General features: G+C 44.3%; 2 protein-coding genes across 2 annotated transcripts in view; both read left to right on the plus strand.

The window, feature by feature from the left end:
* LOC130190086 (zinc finger protein 599-like) overlaps positions 1 to 2,457 on the plus strand; it is a 32,126-nt gene extending 29,669 nt beyond the window's left edge. The window contains exon 3 of the transcript XR_008830921.1: positions 2,444 to 2,457. The gene's annotated coding sequence lies outside the window, so the exon portion shown is untranslated. The remainder of the gene's footprint in view (positions 1 to 2,443) is intronic.
* LOC130188655 (zinc finger protein 501-like) lies at positions 559 to 10,276 on the plus strand. Its single transcript, XM_056407112.1, has 2 exons — positions 559 to 1,028; positions 7,898 to 10,276. The coding sequence occupies exons 1-2, from the start codon at positions 836 to 838 to the stop codon at positions 9,205 to 9,207; spliced, it is 1,503 nt and encodes a 500-aa protein (XP_056263087.1). The 5' UTR covers positions 559 to 835; the 3' UTR covers positions 9,208 to 10,276.
* Positions 10,277 to 10,439: the final 163 nt, after the last annotated feature.

Consider the following 10,439-nt stretch of genomic DNA (forward strand, 5'->3'; position numbering starts at 1 on the left):
GGAAAAATCTATTGAGTCGTTTCTTTCCGTCACGTTTACATCTGAAACGTACATTTAAAAAACGTGTGTTTAAAAATAACACAATGATAAAAAAATTGGTGAACAATTCAAAAAGGTTTCTAAAATATAAAATCAAAGAAAGACTTTTTTTTAAAAGATCATTACAAAGAAACAATATCCACCTGTTTATTTATGTCCTCAAAGTATTATTTAATGTGAAGTCAGAATAAAAAATATTTGCACAGCTGCGTTTTGCATCTCCGAGGAAGAAGAAGTGCAGAATATGATCAGGTATCAATTAATTGGTGATATTTGTTCTTCTACAGTCAAATAAATGTTTAAAAAACTATTTTTATATTTCCATGTCCTTTCCAACATTTTTACCTTACATATGGAAAATAGGGAAGATTGAAATAATGACGTATTCTTTTTATTAACTCAAGGGCTTTTATCTTGAAAGTCACCCCTTCAATATAGAAGCTTCTCAGGCTCTTATTTTGAAGGTGCCTCCGCAAGCGGCCGCTGTTCCGGTCTCCACTCACAAGATGGCGCCTCCCGTCGGCAGCAGCAGCGTCTCTTCGTCACTGCGGTGGTAAAGTGTCAGTTAGCTCCTTCAGTCCTGACCCAGCAGAGTCTCTGTATGTCTGGATAAACCTCTGAATGGACTTCTAGAGGTTCTCCTTTGGTTCTGGATGTTGTTCCTCGGACTCATCTCCCGCTACAAAGACATTGAAGTTAGCTTAGCATGCTAACAGCGCTAGTCCCAGTTTAAAGGAGAGGAACGGGCTTTGTGACGGACTTTGTGTGGAGAAAACGTTTCTGTCGTTGGGGGGAAATGTCTAAAGTCCAAATGCTGAGATGTTTCGTCAACCAGCGACTCACTGCGGCTGCGCAGGAGATATGTGGGCTGTTTGAAAGAACGATAGCAGAGTACGAGGAGGAACTTTGTAGTTCTCAAGAGGATAACGAGCGACAACGGAAACTGCTGGACGCCTTTCTAAAACCGGAAGTCCAGAAACAACGAGCAGGTTGGTTCTGTTTGAGATTTGTTCCTCTAGCTCAGGGGTCAGGAACCTTTTTGACTGGGAGAGCCATAAAAGCCGAATATTTCTAAATATATTTCATTGAGAGCCATATAGTATTTTTAACGTATAATAAATAAAATCTGTCTTACTTTTAATGCGACTTCTGCTGCTGCATGATCCTACGGGGGGGGGGGGGCTTTTTCTTTGCTCCGCACCGATGCGCGCACACGCCGGTGTTACGGTTCAACCTGAGTCCCTGTTAACTGGCGACCTTCGGTCGAATGCGTCTGTTGTTGTCGTAGTTACGGCAGATGTTGATAATAGCAGAAGAACACGCAGCTGTCCTCGCGAATGCCGGATTGTTAAATTCTACAATGCAATGAGAAACCTTCTCGTGTCGTGTCTGGTCTGAACATACCGGAGGAGACGATGTAGAAGAGAAAGCGTCCAGCGACTTGAAGCGTCGCGTGTTGTTTATGGTTGAAACAGGAAGTTAGCAAACTGCCCTTCCTTTGAAATACATTTGGTCAAATAAATAAACACTTAATCAACATACAATTGGGAGTCTGTTTTGTGCAAACATGTATCACGTAGCATAACTCTGTAGTACAAAAACAACACCAAAAAAATAAATAAAAGGATGTTACGGGATTCGAACTCATGTCTTTGGGAGGAAAAAAGGTCGATTGTCGGGGATCTTACCGCTACGCCAAGATTGACACGGGCAATTCTGTCCACACAATTAAATAACCTGCACTGCGGTCACTGGTCACCACGAAAGGGAGAGAACCACCAGATCAACTTCAATTCAATTCAGTTTATTTGTATAGCCCAATTTCACAAATTACAAATTTGTCTCGGAGTGCTTTACAATCTGTACACATAGACATCCCTGCCCCAAAACCTCACATCGGACCAGGAAAAACTCCCAAATAACCCTTCAGGGGAAAAAAGGAAGAAACCTGCAGGAGAGCAACAGAGGAGGATCCCTCTCCTAGGATGGACAGATGCAATAGATGTAATGTGTACAGAAGGACAGATTTAGAGTTAAAATACATTCAATGAATATGACAGTGTATGAATAGTTCATAGTAGGCATATTCCACGATGGAGACCTCCACGATCCATCAGGCAGATGGCGCAGAGGTGTAGGAACGGGCGGAGTCTCAACAGGACAGTGGCGTAGTCATGAGCAGGAATTCCGACCCAGGCGATCCATCAGGCAGATGGGATCTATGCCGTCTCATAGGGTCCAATGACCCCATGAGACGTAAAGTCAAGGACTTCCGGGAGAAAGCAGAGTTAGTAACGTGTGATTGAGAGATGAAAATTCATCCTTAAGGAGAGAAAAAAGAGGAGATAGGTACTCAGTGCATCCAGCTATAAGCCTATAGCAGCATATCAAGGGGCTGGACCAGGGCAAACCTGATTCAGGCCTAACTATAAGCTCTGTCAAAGAGGAAGGTCTTAAGTCTACTCTTAAACGAGGTGACTGTGTCTGCCTCCGGACTGAAATTGGAAGCTGGTTCCATAAAGAGGAGCTTGATAACTAAAGGCTCTGCCTCCCATTCTACTTTTAAGACTCTAGGAACTACAAGTAGTCCGCATTTAGTGAGCGTAGCTCTCTAGTGGGGCAATATGGTACGACAAGCTCCTTAAGATATGATGGAGCATCACCAATCAAGGCTTTGTAGGTTAAGAGAAGAATTTTAAAAGTGATTCTTGATTTTACTGGGAGCCAGTGCAGAGCAGCTAGTGCAGGAGTGATGTGATCTCTTTTCTTAGTTTTAGTGAGAACACGAGCTGCAGCATTCTGGATCAACTGGAGGGACCTAAGAGATTTATTAGAGCAGCCTGCTAATAAGGAGTTGCAGTAATCCAGTCTAAAAGTAACAAACGGGTGAACCAGTTTTCTGCATCTTTTTGCGACAAGATGTGCCTGAGTTTTGAAATATTACGTAGATGAAAGAATGCAGTCCTTGAGATTTGCTTTACGTGGGAGTTAAAGGACAAGTCCGATCAAAGATAACGCCAAGATTCTTTACAATGGTGTTGGATGCTAGGGCAATGCCGTCTACAGAATCCACATCACCAGATAATTGATCTCTGAGGTGCTCAGGGCGATTAAAATTACTTTTGTCTGAGTTTAACATCAAGAAGTTGCAGGTCATCCATGTTTTATGTCTTTAAGACATGCTTGAATTTTACAGAGTTGGTTGCTCTCCTCTGGTTTTATCGATAAATATAGTTGAGTGTCATCTGCATAACAATGAAAGTTTATGGAGTGTTTCCTGATAATATTGCCCAAAGGAAGCATGTATAAGGTAAATAAAATTGGTCCAAGCACAGAACCTTGTGGAACTCCGTGATTAACGTTGGTGGTTATCGAGGCGTCATCGTTTACAAATACAAACTGAGATCGATCTGATAAATTTTAAACCAAATTAGTGCCGTGCCTGAAATGCCAATCGACTGCTCCAGTCTCTGTAACAGGATGTCATGGTCAGTGGTGTCGAATGCAGCACTAAGGTCAACAAGACCAGGACAGAGAGGAGTCCTTTATCTGCTGCCATTAAGAGGTCATTTGTAATTTTCACCAGTGCCGTCTCGGTGCTGTGGTGTTTTCTAAATCCTGATTGAAATTTCTCAAATAAACTATTATGATGTAGAAAGTCGCACAACTGATTTGCGACCACTTTCTCAAGGATCTTGGAGAGGAAGGGGAGGTTAGAGATCGGTCTGTAGTTAGCCAACACCTCTGGATCCAGAGTGGGCTTCTTCAGGAGAGGTTTAATAACAGCCACTTTGAAGGAGTGTGGTACGTGGCCTGTTAGCAGAGACACATTGATAATATCTAATATTAAAGGCAAAACGTCTTTAAGCAGCCTGATGGGGTCCAAGAGACAGGTAGGTAGAAACCGTTGAAAATAATTGGTCACGGTTGATAGGAGAAAATCCCTCCAAATATACACCAGGGCATACAGCGGTTTCCAAGGCCATTCCACTTGAGAACAGATTGGCACTGGTTATGGGCAAGAGATTATTAATCTTGTCCCTAATAGTTAAAATCTTTTCATTAAAGAAGTTCATAAAGTCATTACCACTAAGGTTTATAGGAATGCTCGGCTCCACAGAGCTGTGACTCTCTGTCAGCCTGGCTACAGTGCTGAAGAGAAACCTGGCACACTGCCGACTCCACTGGGTGTGCGTAGCACGGCCGAAAATGGAGGAAGATTATTTGTGTCCAGTTTGCTGACCAGGTTAAATGATCACCCTTGAAACTGTACATTGTATAATTTTAACACAGACATTGGCTTGGTTTCCCCTTGAGTGTTCTCATCTGGCGTCTTTGTGCTTTCTCTCACAGGTTTCCACCGAGATGGATCCTCTGTTACGAAGGTTTCTTCCCTTTTTTCTCCCTCTTAAAAGGGTTTTTTGGGGGAGTTTTTCCTGATCTGATGTATAGCTGACAGATAGTTTTTCACTGGGCGATACAAAATAAATTAATTTGGCATGTACTGAATGTGACTCTTTATTTCCCATATCAAACTCCAGTGAACTCACCTGTTTGCCTTCTGTGTGTTCTTGGCTGGTTGGAACAGCCACTTATTGGTTTGAGAATATGGTTAAGTGCTCCGGGGTTCATGTCAACACACTCCATGGTAGTCGGCAGCATTATGGTCACAAGTTGATCTGGTTGCCGTCTGCCTTGAGGGGCGACTGTTGACTGTTTTTTATTTATTTGTTTATAAAAGTACAAGTGGATACTTGATATGCCAATCGTGGCGTAGCGGTAGTGTCGCTGACTGCTGATTATTTTCCACCCGTAGATATGAGTTCGAATCCCGTAAATTGACTGTTGGTACATGTTTTGGCCTTATTGTCCACATTGTGTATGTTTACCTCATGACAACAACACAAACATTTTCCTCATTAATTTGCAGCCCTTTAAAGACGTTTTGATTTGAAACAGAGTGCTCCTTCGTTCAGGTCAACATGCTCCATGGTGGTCGGCAGTGTGCTTGGTCACAAGTTGATCTGGTGGTTCTCTGCCTTTCGTGGTGACCAGTGACCGCAGTGCAGGTTATTTAATTGTGCGGACAGAATTGCCCGTGTCGATCTTGGCGTAGCGGTAAGATCCCCGACAATCGACCTTTTTTCCTCCCAAAGACATGAGTTCGAATCCCGTAACATCCTTTTATTTATTTTGTTGGTGTTGTTTTTGTACTACAGAGTTATGCTACGTGATGCATGTTTGCACAAAACAGACTCCCAATTGTATGTTGATTAAGTGTTTATTTATTTGACCAAATGTATTTCAAAGGAAGGACAGTTTGCTAACTTCCTGTTTCAACCATAAACAACACGCGACGCTTCAAGTCGCTGGACGCTTTCTACATCGTCTCCTCCGGTATGTTCAGACCAGACACGACACGAGAAGGTTTCTCATTGCATTGTAGAATTTAACAATCCGGCATTCGCGAGGACAGCTGCGTGTTCTTCTGCTATTATCAACATCTGCCGTAACTACGACAACAACAGACGCATTCGACTGAAGGTCGCCAGTTAACATGGACTCAGGTTGAACCGTAACACCGGCATCGGATCTCTGCGGTGCGCGAGACGGCGAGCCGAGAAGTGTTACCGCGACACTCGAGACAGCGTGACATGCTGGTTAGAGACTATCAATATCAGACGTTTAGTTTAATAAAAGAACAAAGACGTCTTTAAGAAAAGGACCTTAAGTTACTGCTGCTGTCATCTGGCGCGATAGAGAACATTACAGGCGGGCGGAGATTTTTTTTTCCCAACTCAAAATTGTCTGGGAGCCATATGCCGTCACCGGAGGAGCCGGATCCGGCTCGCGAGCCAGAGGTTCCCGACCGCCGTCTAGCAGAAAGTTTTTCAACATGTTGCACAGACTCAGAACCTCGGCGGCCTCCTCCAGGCCTCACAGGGTCTGTGAACATGGAGCTGAGGTTTGTCAACGGGTGGTGAGGTCTGACGCTGATGCGCCGTGACCTTGGAGTCACCTCTAACCTCTGGGCTCTGGGTCCCATCCGTATGACCCGTCTCTTCAGGTTGTGATCGATGGTCCTCTGAGGCCTTGAGGTCGGCTCCGGTCCCCTGGACCTGGACTTCCACGAGCTGCGCACCTGGAGTCTGTAAATGACATGTAATGTAATGTCGTCGGTCTGCTTGGAGAAGTCTTGCAGTCTGTAACATGTGTGTCTCTGATGTTGTTTCTAGTCTCCTGAGAGTCTTCATAGCTTTCTGTAGTCTGCGTTGAGTGTGGTCTACGTTCAATTAGCATCTCATTTAATCCGACTTTGGTTGTTAACAACACAGCTAGGCTAACGGTGGGGGTTAGCATCACAGCTAGGCTAACGGTGGTTGTTAGCATCACATCCAGGGTAATGTTTGTGTCTAGCATCACAGCTAGACTAACGGCTACCCATAAAATCAAGAATCACTTTTAAAATTCTTCTCTTAACCTACAAAGCCCTGATTGGTGATGCTCCATCATATCTTAAGGAGCTTGTAGTACCATATTGCCCCACTAGAGAGCTACACTCACTAAATGCGGGACTACTTGTAGTTCCTAGAGTCTTAAAAAGTAGAATGGGAGCCAGAGCCTTTAGTTATCAAGCTCCTCTTTTATGGAACCAGCTTCCAATTTCAGTCCGGGAGGCAGACACAGTCACCTCGTTTAAGAGTAGACTTAAGACCTTCCTCTTTGACAGAGCTTATAGTTAGGGCTGAATCAGGTTCACCTGGTCCAGCCCCTTGAGATGCTGCTATAGGCTTAGAGCTGCCGGTGGACGTTTTAGGATGCACTGAGCACCTATCTCCTTTTTTCTCTTAAGGATGAATTTTCATCTCTCAATCACATGTTACTAACTCTGCTTTCTCCCGGAGTCCTTGACTTCACGTCTCATGGGGTCATCGGACCCTATGAGACGGCATAGATCCTATCTGCTGATGGATCATCGAGGTCTGGGTCGTGGAATTCCTGCTCCTGACTACGCCACTGTCCTGTTGAGACTCCACCCACTGTTGAGACTCCGCCCACCGCCATCTGCCTGATGGATCGTGGAGGTCTCCATCGTGGAATAAGCCTACTATGAACTATTCATACACTCTGTCATATTCATTGAATGTATTTTAACTCTAAATCTGTCCTTCTGGTCACATGACATCTATTGTTCTGTCCATCCTGGAGAGGGATCCTCCTCTGTTCTCTCCTGCAGGTTTCTTCCCTTTTTTTTCCCCTGAAGGGTTATTTGGGAGTTTTTCCTGGTCCGATGTGAGGTTTTGGGGCAGGGATGTCTATGTGTACAGATTGTAAAGCACTCTGAGACAAATTTGTGAAATTGGGCTATTCAAATAAACTGAATTGAATTGAATTGAACGGTGCTGGTTTGCATCACAGCTAGGTTAATGTTTGTCTAGCATCACAGCTAAGCTAACGGTGGTGGTTAGCATCACAGCTAGGCTAACGGTGGTTGTTAGCATCACAGCTAGGCTAATGTTTGTGGTTAGCAAAAAGCTGAGGAACACTTTATTGTGGCTGAGTTTCAGGCCTCGGTATATTTGCTGTAATACGTAAAGATTCATAACATAAACATCGCTGAGTCCTTCGAGGAGCTTCTGTCTCGCGGCTGCGGAGCAGAACCTTCATCTTCTGAACTAATTCTAATGACGAAGCTCAAACTCGACCTTCTCGAGGAGCTCGTTCCTGGTCGTTGGTGAGCAGGACCTTCAATCAGAGGGTCTGTGGTTCGACTCCCGGCTCTGGATGGAACCGAGTCCACTCGTCACATCTGTGTTCATGTGTAACCTCTGTTTTCTGTTACCTGTTTCCCCCTCAGACGTCCAGCAGCTGCTGGAGGTTAAACAAGAGGTTCCCTTTGAGCAGCAGGAGTTGAGCTCCAGTCTGGACCAGGAGGACCCAGAGCCCCCCCACATTAAAGAGGACCAGGAAGACCCAGAGGACCCAGAGCCCCCCCACATTAAAGAGGAACAAGAGGAACTCTGGACCAATCAGGAGGGAGAGCAGCTTCAAGGTCTGGAGGAGGCTGGTATCAGGTTCTCATTCACTTCATTCACTGTAAAGAGTGAAGATGAAGATGATGATGAAGAGGAAGCTCAGTCCTCTCGGCTTCATCAAAGACTAACTGAACACATGGAAACAGAAGCTGATGGAGAGGACTACAGAGGACCAGAACCAGACCGGGAGTCAGATCCAGATCCGCATTTCCGCCCTCATACTGTCGACAAGACCGGAGACTCTTCAGAACCTGAGACTGAACTCAGTGACGACTGGAAGGAGGCCAGAGGACCTCCCTCGGGTTCAAGCTCTCTGAATAATGAGGTAGCTCCCGACAGTCAAGTGAGACGTAGTTCTGGTGAGAAACTATTCAGATGCTCTGAGTGTGGGAAATTGTTTGGCTTCAGGGGAAATCTGAAGATACACATGAGAAGTCACACGGGAGAGAAACCGTACAGCTGCTCCGTCTGTAAGAAGTCGTTCACTCACAGTAGAAGTGTTCAGAAACACATGAGGATCCACACGGGAGAGAGACCCTTCAGCTGCCTGGTGTGTGAGAAAGGTTTCATTGAAAGTGGAGATCTGAAGAGGCACATGAGGATCCACACGGGGGAGAAACCCTTCAGCTGCTCACTCTGCGATAAATCATTCACACAGAATGGAAGTTTACAGAAACACATGACGACTCACACAGGAGAGAAACCCTTCAGCTGCGTCGTGTGTGGGAAAGACTTCACTGAAAGTGGCCATCTGAAGAGACACATGATAACTCACGGGGGAGAGAAACCGTACAGCTGCTTCGTTTGTAAGAAGTCTTTCACACATAGCAGAAGTGTACAGAAGCACATGAGAATCCACACGGGGGAGAAACCGTTCAGCTGCTCCGTGTGCAGCAAAGGTTTCATTGAGAGTGGAGACCTGCAGAGACACATGAGGATTCACACGGGGGAGAAACCCTTCAGCTGCTCCGTCTGCAACAACGCATTTGCCCAGAAAGGATGTCTACAGGCGCACATGAGGATCCACACGGGAGAGAAACCCTTCAAGTGCGCCGTGTGCGAGAAGAGATTTGTACGCAAGTCGAGCCTGAAGGCACACATGATAACTCACATGGGGGAGAACTCCTTCTAGAAAGTTTTCTAGATCTGACGCCACCGTCCACACGGGAGGAACACGCTAATACAACCAGGAGTTGAGCTCCAATCCCTCATTGTACCAATATATCTCACCATTAACAGACACGCTACAAGCTAGCAGCAATGATAAATAACATGTGTATTCTGGAACATGAAAACAGCAAACTCACTGCACTGCATGATGGGAAATGTGGGCGGTCTTCACTTTCAAGGTCACCGCAAAACAGGTTAAATTGTGGAACTGGACTTCCACGATGCAGCCGGTCTCCAGGCAACAGACTGTTTCAATGTTTATGCTACGTCTTCCCGTTGTGTGGGCGAGGACGAGTCTCTTGCAGAGCGTCGTCCTGATTACAACTTCTTACAGTCTCAGTTCTTCAGTTCTGGTGTTCTAGTGTTTATTAAACCTTTGTGCTGAAGTAGTAAAGAGCTTCTAGAATGTCCCAACAAGTGAGGGAATCATGAAAAATGCACAACTGGCTTTTTATTTTGAAAGCTGATCGTTATCTTGAGTCAGGTTTTGAATATTCCATCTGGGGTGGTAATGATAAATGTAATCTCACTTCATATCGTCTCTCTTCCATATTTTGGTAACAATTTATTATCAATAATAAATTTCTAACCGCAAGGTTTGGTAGAATACAGAAATATAATGTATGTAGAAAATGTAAACGCACATTTTATTATGTTGTGCTCCTGTGTATCGTGTTCATGGTTTTCAGACTTTATGATCTACGTTGCGGATAATTTTAATAACTAATAATAGACTAATAACCCTGAGCTGAATACGTACAGTTATGTCAAATTAATGTATCTGTATGTATTTTAAGGAAAAAATAATACACAGTGTGGTTTGGCATTGTTTCGGGAGAGGAGGTGCAGAAATGTGTGTATATATATTTATATCAATATCTTTAAATTAGGGCTGTGAAACGATTACAAATTGTAATCAAATTAATCACAGGTTTCTGTGGATTAATCATGATTAATCACATATTACCGATATTCTCTGTATATTTTTGTGAGAACATAAAGATTTATGACAAAAGAAAAACAATGGTGCTGCAACTCAGCAGTTATTTATCAGTTGTCTTCCATATGGAACATTAATATATCTTCATCCTCAACAGAATGTTGAAACAGAACATGTTTCTCTTTGTCTACCATGAACTCCACCATGATGCAGCCTGAAGGCCTCGAGTCTTCCTCTAGCAGCTGCTGAGGCAG

This window comes from Pseudoliparis swirei, chromosome 1 (assembly GCF_029220125.1).
Source record: "Pseudoliparis swirei isolate HS2019 ecotype Mariana Trench chromosome 1, NWPU_hadal_v1, whole genome shotgun sequence".
NCBI lineage: Eukaryota > Metazoa > Chordata > Actinopteri > Perciformes > Liparidae > Pseudoliparis > Pseudoliparis swirei.

Bases quoted from the DNA above. Each gene is read 5' to 3' on its own strand.
- LOC130188655 (XM_056407112.1), top strand. From the start codon at position 836: ATGTCTAAAGTCCAAATGCTGAGATGTTTCGTCAACCAGCGACTCACT. The intron at 1,029-7,897 runs GTTGGTTCTGTT...TTTCCCCCTCAG, and splicing joins AGTCCAGAAACAACGAGCAG to ACGTCCAGCAGCTGCTGGAG.